This window comes from Labrus bergylta, chromosome 14 (genome assembly GCF_963930695.1).
Source record: "Labrus bergylta chromosome 14, fLabBer1.1, whole genome shotgun sequence".
NCBI lineage: Eukaryota > Metazoa > Chordata > Actinopteri > Labriformes > Labridae > Labrus > Labrus bergylta.
Genome location: NC_089208.1, coordinates 190,849 through 207,597, shown reverse-complemented (window position 1 = coordinate 207,597; position 16,749 = coordinate 190,849). Strand labels below are relative to the sequence as shown.

The window sequence follows — 16,749 nt, the reverse complement described above, 5'->3', positions numbered from 1 at the left end:
CCTGCTGGGAGGGGTAATGTGGGTACAGAGAGGGAGGGGATCAGACCCCCTGCTGGGAGGGGTAATGTGGGTACAGAGAGGGGGGATCAGACCCCCTGCTGGGAGGGGTAATGTGGGTACAGAGAGGGAGGGGATCAGACCCCCTGCTGGGAGGGGTAATGTGGGTACAGAGAGGGGGGGGATCAGACCCCCTGCTGGGAGGGGTAATGTGGGTACAGAGAGGGGGGATCAGACCCCCTGCTGGGAGGGGTAATGTGGGTACAGAGAGGGGGGATCAGACCCCCTGCTGGGAGGGGTAATGTGGGTACAGAGAGGGGGGGGATCAGACCCCCTGCTGGGAGGGGTAATGTGGGTACAGAGAGGGGGGATCAGACCCCCTGCTGGGAGGGGTAATGTGGGTACAGAGAGGGGGGGGATCAGACCCCCTGCTGGGAGGGGTAATGTGGGTACAGAGAGGGGGGATCAGACCCCCTGCTGGGAGGGGTAATGTGGGTACAGAGAGGGAGGGGTAATGTGGGTACAGAGAGGGGGGATCAGACCCCCTGCTGGGAGGGGTAATGTGGGTACAGAGAGGGGGGGGATCAGACCCCCTGCTGGGAGGGGTAATGTGGGTACAGAGAGGGGGGGGATCAGACCCCCTGCTGGGAGGGGTAATGTGGGTACAGAGAGGGGGGATCAGACCCCCTGCTGGGAGGGGTAATGTGGGTACAGAGAGGGGGGGGATCAGACCCCCTGCTGGGAGGGGTAATGTGGGTACAGAGAGGGGGGGGATCAGACCCCCTGCTGGGAGGGGTAATGTGGGTACAGAGAGGGGGGGGATCAGACCCCCTGCTGGGAGGGGTAATGTGGGTACAGAGAGGGGGGATCAAACCCCCTGCTGGGAGGGGTAATGTGGGTACAGAGAGGGGGGGGATCAGACCCCCTGCTGGGAGGGGTAATGTGGGTACAGAGAGGGGGGATCAAACCCCCTGCTGGGAGGGGTAATGTGGGTAATGTGGGTACAGAGAGGGGGGATCAGACCCCCTGCTGGGAGGGGTAATGTGGGTACAGAGAGGGAGGGGATCAGACCCCCTGCTGGGAGGGGTAATGTGGGTACAGAGAGGGGGGGGATCAGACCCCCTGCTGGGAGGGGTAATGTGGGTACAGAGAGGGGGGATCAGACCCCCTGCTGGGAGGGGTAATGTGGGTACAGAGAGGGGGGATCAGACCCCCTGCTGGGAGGGGTAATGTGGGTACAGAGAGGGGGGATCAGACCCCCTGCTGGGAGGGGTAATGTAGGTACAGAGAGGGGGGGGATCAGACCCCCTGCTGGGAGGGGTAATGTGGGTACAGAGAGGGAGGGGATCAGACCCCCTGCTGGGAGGGGTAATGTGGGTACAGAGAGGGAGGGGATCAGACCCCCTGCTGGGAGGGGTAATGTGGGTACAGAGAGGGAGGGGTAATGTGGGTACAGAGAGGGGGGGGATCAGACCCCCTGCTGGGAGGGGTAATGTGGGTACAGAGAGGGGGGGGATCAGACCCCCTGCTGGGAGGGGGGGGGTCTGTCAGGAGGGTTTCTGTCCTTCTTTAATGACGTCAGGTAAAGTAAAGGTAGCCTGCAGTAAATAACATGACGTAACGACCCTTGAACTCTAGGTGGCGGTATGCACCTTTAAGCTGTTTGCGATCCACCAAATAACAGAGAGAAGAAGAAGAAGAAGCCGCTGAGTCCCCGGAGGGTGGAAGTGTGACGCTAAGTGGAAAAACCGACGTTAATTGAAGGACACGAAGAAGAAGCTCGTTCATGACAAACAGCAGGAAGTGTTGTGTTTGTTTTGGTCTTAAAGTCAAGGTGTTGTCATGGGAAACCAAGTTAAATAACAAGTCGCGGACTTTCGTGACTCCACAGGTACGTGATGTTCAGGTAGAAGCTAACGGTAACTTGTTGCTAACTGCTAACTAGCTTAGCCGACCAGCCGTTAGCCTCTGCTAACGTCCACAGTTTGGACTTTTCTGAAATAAAGACGAAAGAAAAACAACATTTTTAGTTCTTGAATTTATAAATGAAGGTGTTTATTTTATTTAGTTGTTCGTGAATATTATCTATTGCGTTAAAATAGCGTTTACGGTGTAAAATAACTTTATTCTCTTGACACTGTTGCTGTCACCTAGCTGTCACTTATGTTGTCCCCGCCCCCCGTTCATCAGCCAATCGCATTGCTCGGAATATTGATTGACAGATATCGCAGCCAATAGCAGCCCGTGTAGAGATATGAGGGCTGTGTGAGGTGTCGGACACTGCAGGCTTCTGTTTCCGGCGCAGTCCGTTGAGATGCTGATGCTGAGGAGGCTCCCTGATCTGTAGATCATCACATCTCAGTGTTTATCGACATGTTGCAGCTCTGTACTGACCTCTGTGTGGCCCTTCTTCTGCTGCTTCTAGCGGGGCTGCAGCAGGTGGAAGCAGCAGCCGCCGACATGGACAACCTGAACTGGAAACCGTTCATCTACGGCGGCATGGCCTCGATTGTCGCAGAATTCGGTAAGCTACGTGATGCACCAAAACATGCACCACAACATGCACCACAACATGCACCACAACATGCACCACAACATGCACCACAACATGCACAGCCTGCTGGAGACTGTTGGGTTTACTGTCTGTAATAACCACAGATAAACATGTTTCTTGGTGGACGGGATGAAGCACTGTGTTTCAGTGCATGCTAAGTGACAATAGCACTTCAGGATGGATGAAGCTGGAAACATAGCACAGCTCATTGCTGCACATTGTTACCCTGAAAACACAGGAGTCCATTTAGCTGACTGCAGTATTCATTTTATAAAATGTTTAAAGCGTGCATTAAGAGCGAGGTGCAGTTATAAAGAAACACCACAACACAGCTGACTGAAGAAGAAGATGTGCCCACATCTGAACGGATCTTCTTCCTCAGTCATTAAATTAGAGATAGTGTCTCACGATATTAGAAACAACTGATGCTGTGATATCTTTTCTATCAGTGATATTGTGATGTGAGAAAATAGAGAAAAACAAACCTGCTTTTTATTTAATGTAATTTGGCTTGCATGATATTAGAAACGTTGTACCGTTTCACCTGACTACTTCAACATGTTGTTAAAGCGTGGCCGTTATACCTGACCTCCATCAAACACCATGTCAGCGAGTTATTGTGTAACCCTAAGCACAGGCATCTGATTTCCCAAGCAAAAGAAAATGTAGAAAGTCTTCTGCTGCATTAATTGAATATGTATCAAGTCTTTTCTGATCGACATTTTCCAGTCTTAATATGTATTACTAATGTTCCCTTCTCTTGTTGTTTGGGTTATTTTCCTCTAACGAGAGTTGCAGTTCAGGAAACGGGTGAAAAATGTAGAAGTGCTAAAATCAACGTGACATTTAGAATCTCTAAGTGTATGAAGACTCTCTGAAGATTTATGGTACAACTAAAACTTCCAACAACGATCAGATGACCCTCTGTGAACTCACCATCTAAGTCTTTATTGATATCTTTCTTCCTTTGTGTTTTCTTCTTATGTATTTTTAATCCTCAGGGACATTTCCTGTTGACCTGACTAAGACCAGGCTCCAGGTTCAGGGTCAGTCCCAGTACACCGAGGTCCGCTACAGAGGAATGTTTCACGCCCTCTTCAGGATCGGCAAAGAGGAGGGCTGCCGGGCGCTCTACTCCGGGTGTGTGTGTGTGTGTGTGTGTGTGTGTGTGTGTGTGTGTGTGTGTGTGTGTGTGTGTGTGTGTGTGTGTGTGTGTGTGTGTGTGTGTGTGTGTGTGTGTGTGTGTGTGTGTGTGTGTGTGTGTGTGTGTGTGTGTGTGTGTGTGTGTGTGTGTGTGTGTGTGTGTGTGTGTGTGTGTGTGTGTGTGTGTGTGTGTGTGTGTGTGTGTGTGTGTGTGTGTGTGTGTGTGTGTGTGTGTGTGTGTGTGTGTGTGTGTGTGTGTGTTATTAAAACAGATTTGATTTCTCCCTTTCAGGATCTCTCCTGCTCTGCTCAGACAAGCCTCATACGGGACAATCAAGATCGGAACCTACAACTCTCTGAAGAGGCTGTTTGTCACTCATCCAGAAGGCGAGTGTTTACAGCCTGTTCCTCCTACTGTCCTTCTAACCTCTCTAACACGCTCTTTTCATCTTAAAGGCTCAAAGCTTACAGCCTGCAGAGACGGAAACTGGCCTTTAAGTTCACACATCCGATTCTTTCTGTCACTGAAACATTGAAAGTGTTTTTTCAACTATCAGATTTTAGTCTGGATAAAAACAGCTGTTAATTGGAGGTGATTTTAATGATATTATCAGCGACCCACACGCATAATAAATTTAGAATGACATTTAAAGTGTCTCGTGTAAGGCTGATGCAATGAATCGCAAACTACTTTAAAACCATCATGAGTGATCCCTCCTGCAACATGACGAGAAAAAGTCCTCACAGCCAACTCAGAGAAAACAAAAAACCCTTAAACTGCTTTTGTGAAAGAATTTACAAAAGCAGCTTCATTGTTTATTCTTGTGTTTTTAAACCTGGGTCCTCTTTCTTTTAGCACATTTTGTGGTGTAAATAATTCAAAAACTTAAAGTACATAAGTGCTCTGGTGTGACAGGCTCTGATTGTTACCCTCATTGTCCGACATCAAACTCCTCTCTCTGTCTCTCTTGCTAACTGCAGCACTCGAGATTTCTGAGTGAGGCGTCTCCTTGAACGACTGATCTTAACGCTTTGAGAGGAAAGTCTGTCCTTGTTTTCATAATGTCTTCAGACACTTCAAACAACAATCTGAACCTCTCAGTGTCAGAAAAAACAACAAGAACTTCGACTGGACTTTCTCTGATCAGGTCTAGTTTGCAGATGCTTTGGCTGCTACTGGCTAAAGAAATCCACTGGAGCAATATCAAAACTTTTAGTATTCTTTAGCCTAATAAAAAAAATGATAGTGATATAGAATAGTTTTTACCCTATTTGAATTAGGTTAGATTATATAATGATACTATGTGTGTATGTATTAACTCTGTTTTTTTTCTCTAACTTATTGAGTGGGTCATAAACAACTTCATCATCCTAAACTAAGAGTGCAGCAATAGAGCAAGGAGCTTAAAATCAACCAATCAATCTTTATTAGTATAGCACTAATTCATAACAAGTGGTATCTTTTGAAAAGAGCAGGTAAAAGACCTTACTCTCTTTGTTATATTACAAAGACTCAGCGTTAAACCATCATGACCACTTTAGCAACACTTAGCAAAAGTTACAGAGGCAAGAAAAAACTTCCTTTAAGAGGCAGAACTCTTGATCAGATCCAGACTCATGATGAACTGTGTTGGGCTTGAAGATGGGATAAGATGCAGGAAGAAGGATAGGGACAAACGGGGTGGGGGGGGTTGGTGGTTCAGGCCGGCGTTCCACCAACGATCCAGAGGAGTTAGGCTTTTAAAAAGAGGAGCTGCTCCTACAGGAGGGACAAAACCAGCAGACTCTCTCTAGTCTGATTCAGACTGCTGTTTCAAGCCGGGATATCTCCCCCTTAAAGTCTGACTGTCATGGAGTCATAATGGGGGGGGGGGGCGGAGTGCTCCCCCCTCTGTTACCATCTTAGGTGAATTCACAGACTGGGACACCAATATGACGCCATCGCTAAAATCAATGAGCGTACAGAGACGTGAAAATGTCTTCTCACAATCTCTCTCTGTCACAGATACCTGGGCGTCCAAAAACAAACCTGGGCAGCACCTGAGTACTTAATGTGTATGGGAAACAATGCTTTCACTACCGTCTGCTCCCTCTCTCTTCCTCCTCCTCCTCCTCCTCCTCCTCCTCCTCCTCCTCTTCCTCCTTCTTTTCTCTCTTCCTCCTCCTCCTTTTCCTCCTCTTCCTCCTTCTTTTCTCTCTTCCTCCTCTTCTCTCCTCTTCCTCCTCCTCTTTCTCTCTTCCTCCTCTTCTCTCCTCCTCCTCTTCTCTCCTCCTCCTCTTCTTCCTCCTCCTCTTCCTCCTCTCTCCTCTTCCTTCTCTCCTCCTCCTCCTCCTCTCTCTCTTCCTCTTCTTCCTACTCCTCTCTCTCTTCCTCCTCTCTCTCTCTTCCTCCTCTCTCTCTCTTCCTCCTCCTCTCTCTCTCTCTTCCTCCATCTCTCTCTCTCTTCCTCCTCCTCCTCTCTCTCTCTCTCTGTCTTCCTCCTCCTCTCTCTCTCTTCCTCCTCCTCCTCCTCTCTCTCTCTCTCCTCCTCCTCCTCTTTCTGTTTAGACTCTAAACATTGTTTGTGCTTCAAACGTCTTGAAGCCCTCGCGTGCTCTCTCTCTCTCTCTCTCTCTCTCTCTCTCTCCTCCTTTGTTTATGCTGTAACACTTTGCATGCAGTGATGGTGTTTTGTGGTAGTTTGCTTCTGTTTAAACTGCAAACATGGATATGCAAAGTCCGGCTCTAAATTCAAGAGGCTGGAGGCATTATATCAAACTCACAGAAAAACGATCTGACTCTGGGGATAAGCTCAAACAGTTCAGTGTCACTCCATCACTTTCTCCAAACAAGTTTTCCCTGAATGTGTCTTTGCACACACACGATTCCCTTTGTGCCTTTGAGGCTGTTCACCTAACACGCCTGCCAACAAAAAAAAAAAAGGTTGATTGTGTCGTGACAACCTGTGTTCACCCGCCTGGCTGCAGAGTGAAGGAGTTAACCTGCTGGCACTAATTTGAAAGCTAAACAAAATTTAAAAAGCTTCCTGTAAGGAGAGAAAGGGAGAACGAGAGTGAGTCAGGCCTTTATTCACACTTCAGCTGTAAGTGCTCTGATGAGCGCTTGTCTTCTCCTCTCTCGCTCTTGAATTAGTACATTTTATATAAAACATGGCGTGGAAATCTATAAAGCAAATCAAACTTTAAAAGCTGATTTAAAAAGGCTTTTTGCATTTTGAGACACCGAACAACAACCGGATTCTGAGTAGAGAAAACAATCTGCTCCGTCATCAGTAGTGAAATAATTTTAATGTCAGACTTAACTTAAAGCATTAAGTTTAAGTTCATTTCCAAACCCTTGTTGTTATTAAAGTGGAGAATAGAGGGACTCATATGGAGGACTGTTGAGGATCGATACTTGATTCTGCTGGCTCCCGACCTGTCAGTGACAACATATTGATGAGTTCCTGGAATAACGCAGCTGAATGCAACAATTCTCAGTATAATATTGAACTGATCGCTACGGCTTCCACATCCACAGTTTAATACGCACTTGTGAATTGAGGGCTTCCGAACACGGCCAAGTGGGAGGAGACCCCGGGGCAGACCCAGAGCTGAGAATCTTTGGGTGTCTCATGATTCAATTTAGATTTTTGGTGTCATGATTCTAAACGATTCTGGAGTCATGGATACAAAGTCTATTTTTATGAATGAGTACTTCAGGATCTACTCAGTCATCTGTGAGACTGGATGAATTCCTTGTTGCTCTATTTAGCATTCTACTGAGTTAAAGAGCTAGCGTTAGAACTTACCAGGGAGTGACCGATAAGCCCAAAAAAAAATAAGATTTGGAATTTTAATCGATTTTAAATCTTCAGAGAGAAGAATCTCGATTTTACATAAATCGATTTTTTTCCCACCCTAACCCTAGATTATATATCCCATCTAGCCTGGGAGCGCCTCTGAATCCCCAAAGAGGAGCTGGAAAACGTTGCTGTGGAGAGGGACGTCTGGGTTGACTTATTGAGCTTAACCTCCGTAAACCGACCTCGGATAGGGAGTAGGATGGATTGTGAATTGCGAGGTTTTTAGATTTGTGTACAACAAGTTTCTGTGCTTTATATTTCTCTCGGAATTGGCTGTGTGTGTGTGTGTGTGTGTGTGTGTGTGCGTGTGTGTCTCTGCCTGCCTGCCTGCCTGCCTGCCTGCGAGTCCAAACGCTGGGATGAGGAAACCCCTGCTCACAGAGTTAATATCCAATCACCATGCACTGAAGTTAGGGGAAGCTAACCACACTGTCAGATTTCATGTCGCATTCATTTGAACCACTACAAATGTGTTGTCCAAAATGACCTCGACATAAACAATTCTATCTTTTTCTGTGTGAGGGAAGTGAACATGGTGGTTTCAGAAAGTGTCGCTCAGCTGTACCAGTGATGCGTTTTTGATACCCATCCCTACAAACCCCTCCTTAAAGAATCTGCTCTGCTCTTGTTGCTCTGACACTAGCTTCTTCCTCCCTGCAGACAGACACAGAGAGCCACTTCAGTACTCAAACAAATTGCTTTCTGCTACATTTGTCAGCGATTTGCCGGCGCCGTCCTGTTGCCCACAGGCTCCTCGTCTCTGTCTCCTTTTTCTGTTTGTCTTTCCTGTTTCCCAGTCGACTGCTTCCTTCTGAATTTAACGACTGCTTTCTCTGTCTCCATTCCTAAATTCCCCGCTTGATTCTTTTTCAATTTTTGCTCCCCTCTCTCCCCCCCTCTCTTACTTCTGCTCTGCTCAATATTTAATGGCCAATTTACTGTACAAAAGATAGATACCATGAATAATAGAGATGGAGACAGAAGCACGTCTGTGCAGGGTCCTCGTCATCCAGGTCAGGGTAATTCAAAGTTAATCCAAGGGGCGCCTGGAAACAGCCAGTTTGGATCTTTCCAACCCTCAAAAAATGGCGTCACCAACATCTCCTGAGCTTCAACACTTTATCTCTCGATTAATTAATATAATATCTTATCTTCTTTCCCGACAGATGAGACGATGGTCATCAACGTGTTCTGTGGCGTCGTTTCTGGCGTTCTGTCCTCCTCTCTGGCCAACCCCACCGACGTCCTCAAGGTGACTCTTCATCAACATCATCAGCTCACCAACACCTGAGCGATGCTTTAGTGAATCCTCAAACATTAAACGTCTTGTTTCCTCGTCTCAGATCAGGATGCAGGCGCAGGGCAGTCTGCTCCAAGGCAGCATGATGTCCAACTTCATCAACATCTACCAGACGGAGGGAACCAGAGGCCTGTGGAGAGTGAGTGTGCTCATGAGCTGCAGTTCAAGAAAACGGGGAGTTTACTGTTCAATAAAAATAAATCCAGCTTGTGGAGTTCTAGTTGGATTTAAATTCTCCTCAGTTAAAGTCAACGAGTGAGCAGCGGAGGTCGGCTGAGATTTCATTTCATCACTTGAGATCTGAGTTTTGAAGACATGTTGAAATGTAGTGAATCGTTCTGTGATTATGGAAGAATCTGACTCCTTGTCTTCATCCTCCTCTTCTTCCTTCTTCCTCCTCCTTCCTCTTCCTCTTCCTTCTTCCTCTTCCTCCTTCTTCCTCCTCCTTCTTCTTCTTCCTCCTTCCTCCACCTTCATCCTAATCTTCCTCCTCGTTCCTCGTTCCTCTTCCTCCCTCCTCCTTCATCTTCCTCCTTCATCCTACTTCTTCCTCTTCATCCTACTTCTTCCTCTTCATCCTACTTCTTCTTCCTCTTCATCCTACTTCTTCTTCCTCCTCCTCTTTCATCTTCCTCCCTCCTCCCTCCTCCTTCATCCTACTTCTTCCTCTTCATCCTACTTCTTCTTCCTCCTCCTTCTTCCTCCTTCCTCCTTCATCCTAATCTTCCTCCTCATTCCTCCTTCCTCTTCCTCCCTCCTCCTTCATCCTACTTCTTCCTCCTTCATCCTCTTCATCCTACTTCCTCCTCCTCGTTCCTCTTCCTCCTCCTCCATCCTTTTCTTCCTCCTTCTTCCTCTTCCGCCTTCTTCTTCATCCTCTTCCTCCTCCTTCCTCTTCCTCCTCCTTCCTCCTCCTCCTTTTTCCTCCTCCTCCTTTTTCATCTTCCTCCTTTTTCCTCTTCCTCCCTCCTCCCTCCTCTTCCTCCTCCTTCTTCCTCTTCCTCCTTCTTCCTCTTCCTTCTCCTCCTCTTCCTCCTCCTTCTTCCTCCTTTTTCCTCTTCCTCTTCCTCCTCCTTCCTCCCTCCTCCTCCTTCTCGTTCCTCCCTACTCCTTCATCCTTCATCCTCTTCCTCCTCCCTCGTCCTCCTCCTTCCTCCTCCTTCCTCCTCCTCCTTTTTCCTCTTCCTCCCTCCTCCTTCATCCTCTTCCTTCCTCCCTCCTCCCTCCTTCTTCTTCCCTCCTCCCTCCTCCCTCATCCTCCTCCTTCTTCCTTCATCCGCTTCATCCTACTTCCTCCTCCTCGTTCCTCCTTCCTCTTCCTCCATCCTTCATCCTCTTCTTCCTCCTTCTCCTCTTCCTCATCCTTCTTCCTCCTTCTCCTCCTTCATCCTCTTCATCCTACTTCCTCCTCCTTCATCCTTCATCCTCTTCATCCTACTTCCTCCTCCTCGTTCCTCCTTCCTCCTTCCTCTTCCTCCATCCTCTTCTTCCTCCTTCTCCTCTTCCTCATCCTTCTTCCTCCTTCTCCTCCTCCTTCATCCTCTTCATCCTACTTCCTCCTCCTTCATCCTTCATCCTCTTCATCCTACTTCCTCCTCCTCGTTCCTCCTTCCTCCTTCTCCTCCTTCATCCTCTTCATCCTACTTCCTCCTCCTCGTTCCTCCTTCCTCCTTCTCCTCCTTCATCCTCTTCATCCTACTTCCTCCTCCTCGTTCCTCCTTCCTCTTCCTCATCCTTCATCCTCTTCTTCCTCCTCCTCCTTTTTCCTCTTCCTTCTTCTTCTCTTCCTCCTTCCTCCCTCCTCCTTCATCCTTCCTCCTCCTCGTCCTCAGGGTGTCATACCCACAGCACAGCGAGCAGCCATTGTTGTTGGGGTGGAACTTCCTGTTTATGACATCACCAAGAAGCACCTTCTCCGCTCAGGCGTGATGGGAGACACCATTTTGACACACTTTATGTAAGTTTCTCTATTTGTAAATTAAATCTTTAGATTTATCTAACAGATGAACATTTGACTTATGATGACTCGCCTATTCACCTCGCCCGTTGTCTGTTAAACCAGTTCCAGTTTCACGTGCGGGTTGGCGGGAGCTCTGGCGTCCAACCCCGTGGACGTGGTGCGGACCCGGATGATGAACCAGCGGGTTTCGTCGGGAGCCCCCATGTACAAAGGGACGCTGGACGGACTGATGCAGACGTGGAAGAACGAGGGTTTCTTCGCTCTCTATAAGGGATTCTGGCCAAACTGGCTCAGACTGGGACCTTGGAACATCATCGTATCCTTTTGAAAACGAGCAAGAAGAAAAGATGTGTTTTTATTGATCTTATGGAGGGTTTATACGAGCGTTGTGTTGTGATTCAGAGACACCAGATGTTCAGCCATAGATTAATCAGGACTAGTTAGACCTGACTAGTAGAACAACCAAATCCACTTCACTCACAGATACTGAGTGAGGCTCAAGTGTACAAGCGCGCCGAGTGGTGTAGGTCAGAGTTGACCCTGAAAAGGTCAGCGGGGGTTTCTCTTATTTCAGAGCAGCTCCAGCCTGTTTACTGTTGTCACATGAATCCTGAAGACTTTCCTGAACACCACTCCTTCAGTTCTTCATCACCTTCGAGCAGCTGAAGAAGCTCCCGTTCTAAAGCGTGCCGGATGTGGGACTTCACTGCTCTGTCAAACTGTGTCGGGGGGGGGGGGGGGGGACCTGGAGTTTCGGCACCTGTGTAATCACACTCCCTTTTCAAATCCATACCAATTATACAGCCGAGTCTCCCCCATCCGCTCATGCTCATCCAAATCTTCTGTTATCTTATTCTTTTGCAAAGTGTTTTTATTTATTGTGACTGGTTCTTTTTTTTTTTTAAAGGACATTTTTAAAGACTGTCGCTTTGATGATCACTCCCACCCTCAGCCTCCTTTGAACCTCCCCAGGCAGCTAGGTTTGGTTGTAGCAAAAGATTTGAAACTTTGAGAGAGTAGTTTTTTTTGGGTTTTTTTCTTACTTGTTCCCAAAGGAAACACAGGAGCTCAGCTCTGTGGATCAGGTGAGCTCGGCCCTCTCTACATGACAGTAGAGATATTTTTGATGGTTTCCTCTGGATTCCTACGCAGATCTGGAGGAAAGAAAAACATTGGAAATTAATTTATTTTTAGTAAAGATAGGAGTTGCTGAATGTCACTCGAGGCATGCATGGCTAGTTTGTAATTTTTTTTTTTTAAAAGAACAGAAAGTTAACTTTAAAAATGGAGGATGTGTAGGAACCCTGCAGTTTTTGTCATAGGCACTGCATGAAATGTGTTGAATGTTGAGGGATCGCATGGAAGGACAACAAACTGTTACAGCGTGTTAAAGAGGCGGATTTAAGATAAAGTTCATGGTGACTGAAAAGAGGAGATAATCCTCTTCACTCCAGGGTTAGGGTTAGTTAGGGTTAAGTTTATCTCCGTAAAGAAAGGTCAGGGTCTTTGTTTCACTAAAGTGTCAAAAATGGGTCAGAAAGCCCCTCAAAATGTCACAGTGTGGTTTCTGACTTTGGGTCATTTGACTGGAAATCTGTCAGAACTGCCGCCTGATTTTAAAGCTGAGGAAAACAATATTTATTGTTTGTTTTTTATTTTTGTGTTCATAACGAGCTACTGAAGTTTTACTTGAAACCAATCAGGAACGAGCACACACACACACACACACACACACACACACACAGAGTTTCTGGTTTCAGAACAGACCCGATTACGTTGACAGACTCGGTTACCATAGTAACAGACTCAGCTAAAGTTACCTCATTTCTGAAACGTCAAACCCAGAGTTTCCTTCATTTCAGGGTTAACTTACTCGGGCCTTTCTGAAACGGGCCTCAGGTCGGACACCGTTAATTAAAGTGTTTGTTTTTGCTTTAGACGTTAGTTATGTGTTGCACCTCCGGTCTGCTGCTGAAGTAGGAACAAATGGTTTGCACACAAAGTGATGTTCCATAATTTCAATATCGACTGAAATAAATCAATCCAGTATGTCTTGAAAAGCCTCGTTCAGACTCACTCAGAGCCGGATGCATTTGTTACACGCATTGTAGGAAGTGTATGTAAACCCAGTTCAAAAATAGAGCTTCTGCAGTGGTACACCAATTAAAGTGCAGGGACCAGAGGAGAGTTTCTTCATGCTTTATTTCTCAACAACTTGATTTCACTTGTGACAAGCGTAGTAGTCAGATGATTTAACTCTTTAAGGAAAACAATAATCAGGGCCACACCCGTAAATCAATTTACGTAGTAACTAAACAATCTCAAATGCACAAAATCATATATTTACACATCAAGTACTCACTCAAATAATGCATCTATCAGAGTCACAATACAGCTGTCAGCCTGTCATGCAGCTCAGCAGTGTGAAGCAAACAAAAGGAGTAAGCATGGCCTGCTGCAGGCCTCTTACTTACTCAGGTGTGGCCTGATTGGTTAAGACTAGGCTTAAAGGGGAAGTGGGATGTTTAAGTCCACATAGGATGCCTTGCTGTGCTTTTTAAACTTAGTTGTTTTCTTGCTGAAAGGTGAATTCGCATGAATTTAAAAGTGGCAGCTGGTGTGAAAAGAAGTGGCTTTTGTGCCAAAGTATGTTTCAACCAAACTGTGTTTCATTTATCTGAAGAGAACTCTGAAGGTCATCGCACTCCGTTTTTTTCATTCAAGACTGAAACTTTCATCGTCATTATTTTTTTCTGTAACATTTTCCTGTGTGTGTGTCTGTGTCTGTGTCTGTGTGTGTGTGTCTGTGTGTGTGTGTGTGTGTGTGTGTGTGTGTGTCTGTGTCTGTGTCTGTGTGTCTGTGTCTGTGTGTCTGTGTCTGTGTCTGTGTGTCTGTGTCTGTGTCTGTGTGTGTGTGTGTGTGTCTGTGTCTGTGTGTCTGTGTCTGTGTGTGTGTCTGTGTCTGTGTGTGTGTGTGTGTGTGTGTGTGTGTGTGTGTGTGTGTGTGTGTGTGTGTGTGTGTGTGTGTGTGTGTGTGTGTGTGTGTGTGTGTGTGTGTGTGTGTGTGTGTGTGTGTGTGTGTGTGTGTGTCTGTGTCTGTGTCTGTGTGTCTGTGTCTGTGTGTCTGTGTGTGTGTGTGTGTCTGTGTGTCTGTGTCTGTGTCTGTGTCTGTGTCTGTGTCTGTGTGTCTGTGTGTCTGTGTCTGTCTGCGTCTGCGTCTGTCTGCGTGTGCGTGTGCGTGTGTCTGTGTGTGTGTGTGTGTCTGTGTGTGTCTGTGTGTGTCTGTGTGTGTCTGTGTCTGTGTCTGTGTGTGTCTGTGTCTGTGTCTGTGTCTGTGTGTGTGTGTGTGTCTGTGTTTGTGTGTGTGTGTGTGTCTGTGTCTGTGTGTGTGTGTGTGTCTGTGTCTGTGTGTGTGTGTGTGTGTGTCTGTGTGTGTGTGTGTGTGTGTGTGTGTCTGCTGTTCAGGATTGATTGTGTCTCAGAAATTTGTGACTGGACCACTGACGTCCTGAAAATCAGGATAATTCTGCAGCTCCTTTATCCACAGTGAAACTCTCCTCGCTCTTGTCTTGTTGTCATGGCGACTGATCCCGTGTTGTTTTTTCAAGTAGTGAAAACAAAACACAGAATCATCTTCACTGCTTCACCTCGCTCCATGATGAGTACGACACGTTTGGTCTCGGATTTTGCAATTAATGGAACTAAACGCAGCGGACTCAAAGTGCTAGTCCTCTGTGCTTCATGTTGTTGGGGTTTGTTCAGATTACGGATCCAAAAAACACCAGAAACAAACGGACTCGGTGTGCAAAGGCCATACGAAGGGTTTGTTTGCAGCTACTTTGAGTCTGTGTTTAAGTTGTTGTGCAGGAGGAAATCTTTGCTGGAACTTATCCAAAAGTCAGAGTGGTCTGTGAAGGAGCTGTGACACTCCCACAGCTAGGTGTTTGTTCTGCCCTGAGTCTGCCTTCATGACATCACAAAGGGCAGTAGCCCCTCCCCCAGGTGGGTGACACTCCCACAGCTAGGTGTTTGTTCTGCCCTGAGTCTGCCTTCATGACATCACAAAGGGCAGTAGCCCCTCCCCCAGGTGGGTGACACTCCCACAGCTAGGTGTTTGTTCTGCCCTGAGTCTGCCTTCATGACATCACAAAGGGCAGTAGCCCCTCCCCCAGGTGGGTGACACTCCCACAGCTAGGTGTTTGTTCTGCCCTCTGAGTCTGCCTTCTCACCGTAAACAATAGGACATGGAGCAAGAAAGACCGAGACACCCAAGCCCTTCCAGAGAGGGGGCGTGGTCAGACACAGCTCATTTACATATTTAAAGGTACAGACACAGAAACAGCCTGTTCTGAGCAGGGCTGAAATAGAGGGGTTTATAGACATGATCAAATACAGGATCATAGTGGATTTAGATCAAGAAACTTCACACACATGTTTTGAGGAGCTCTGAGACTTATTTAAAGTGTTTAAAAAAACAGGATAATATGTAAGTTGTAAAGTTGTAGCTTTCCTTTTGTTTTGCCACCAGAAGAAGATTGTTTTAGGAAACTGTAAACCCTCTCACAGTATAGTGGGATTTTTGTACTTTGTCTTCAGCTCTTGATTGTGTCACTCTTAGACTGACCGCACGAAAGACGTCACAGGGCACCTTTGAGAGTTGGCCGTGACAACAGTGATTATTTCCCAGCTTATATGAAATATGAATAAATATGTTTATGGTTTAAAAGCAGCAGTAGAGCTCCATCTGCTAAAGAAAGTTAACGTCGGTTTTTAAAGGTCACTTCTTCCTCTACAAAGGCGTCAATCTGAATATTAATATGTTCTGATTTTAAAGTAATTTGAGGGTTAAACTTTTTATTGACTGAAAAACGTGTGTGAGTCGGAAAGAAGAAAACAATCGATGAATATTTTTGTACATGTTCCCTTCACTTCCTCTTATTATTTGCACTTTGGTGAATCGATGCTGTCTATAAACAATCGTACTTTCTTCTCTTGATGATTTTTTTATGGTGGATTTTGTTTCCCTCTTTGACAGAATGGGTTTGGCTTTGTATAAATTAAGTGTTCACTGAAATAAAATATATGCTGTGTTTGCATCTGTATCTGTTTTGTTTTTTTATTCAATTAAGAATCGAATCACCTTAGGGGTGCTATATAAACTTTAGATATTTCTTCAAACATAAACAACAACAAAATGTGTTTCCAGGAACTCATGAGGAAATAAGGAAGGAGTGAAGTTAGTTTCTCTTTGTCACCACCTGCTGGCTGACTCAGAATCAGCAGCTTCTTTACCTTGATCTACTGATTATTTTTTTTCACAGATGACCTTACTCAGTGGTGACTCCAGAGTCTTTTGGGGCCCCTCCAACCACCATTTTGTCTGCCAGTGTCCCGACGCTCTTCCTCTTTATTTTTTCCCTCCCAGACAGATAACTCCTCTTCACTTTCCTTCAGTGACTTTCATTGAGGAACTTTGGTTTTCACAGTAATAATGCATGAGATGCTCAGCAGGTCAACCAGAGTGAGTGCTGTCTTATGGGGGGCCCCTTCAGGGAGGTTTCCTACTGTTGATGCAAAATTTGCATGTTTTGAGCCACTGCTGTGGTTTAAAGACGAGCAGCACCTCTGACTTTAGGGTTAACATATAATGTATTGTGACAAAAAGATAAATTGGTTTGAGTTTTAAGAAATTAAAATGCAATTATAGATAATTAAGTTTGAATAGAAGTCAATGCTAATAAAGTCAAGAACCGGTAGTCGTACTTTCCAGGTACAACTAGTCGACTTGATTGGCATTGACTTCTAATTGTACTCAACATTTGCACTAGTGACGAAATAAAAGTTCATTTAAGTAGTGAAACATGATTTACTGTTTTATCAGAAGTACCTTGATATAAGAGTTACTGTATGAATGTATTTTTAGTTTATTTATTTCAATGTGCCATACACC

At 45.9% G+C, this 16,749-nt stretch overlaps 1 protein-coding gene across 2 annotated transcripts; it reads left to right on the top strand.

Annotated features, from left to right (window-relative positions):
- Window positions 1-1,691: 1,691 nt before the first annotated feature.
- Window positions 1,692-15,901, top strand: slc25a14 (solute carrier family 25 member 14). Of its 2 annotated transcripts, XM_065962795.1 has the most exons (9): window positions 1,692-1,888; window positions 2,423-2,521; window positions 3,553-3,691; window positions 3,987-4,081; window positions 8,706-8,791; window positions 8,883-8,978; window positions 10,672-10,796; window positions 10,902-11,115; window positions 11,441-15,901. In XM_065962795.1, the coding sequence occupies exons 2-9, from the start codon at window positions 2,458-2,460 to the stop codon at window positions 11,480-11,482; spliced, it is 861 nt and encodes a 286-aa protein (XP_065818867.1). In that variant the 5' UTR covers window positions 1,692-1,888; window positions 2,423-2,457; the 3' UTR covers window positions 11,483-15,901. The 2 variants fall into 2 exon arrangements, with proteins under 2 accessions (XP_065818867.1, XP_065818866.1); XM_065962794.1 differs by lacking the exon at window positions 1,692-1,888 and having other exon boundaries at window positions 2,005-2,521.
- The last annotated feature ends 848 nt before the right edge of the window (window positions 15,902-16,749 follow it).

Bases quoted from the DNA above. Each gene is read 5' to 3' on its own strand.
- slc25a14 (XM_065962794.1), top strand. From the start codon at position 2,371: ATGTTGCAGCTCTGTACTGACCTCTGTGTGGCCCTTCTTCTGCTGCTT. The intron at 3,692-3,986 runs GTGTGTGTGTGT...TCTCCCTTTCAG, and splicing joins TGCCGGGCGCTCTACTCCGG to GATCTCTCCTGCTCTGCTCA. The intron at 8,979-10,671 runs GTGAGTGTGCTC...CCTCGTCCTCAG, and splicing joins GAACCAGAGGCCTGTGGAGA to GGTGTCATACCCACAGCACA.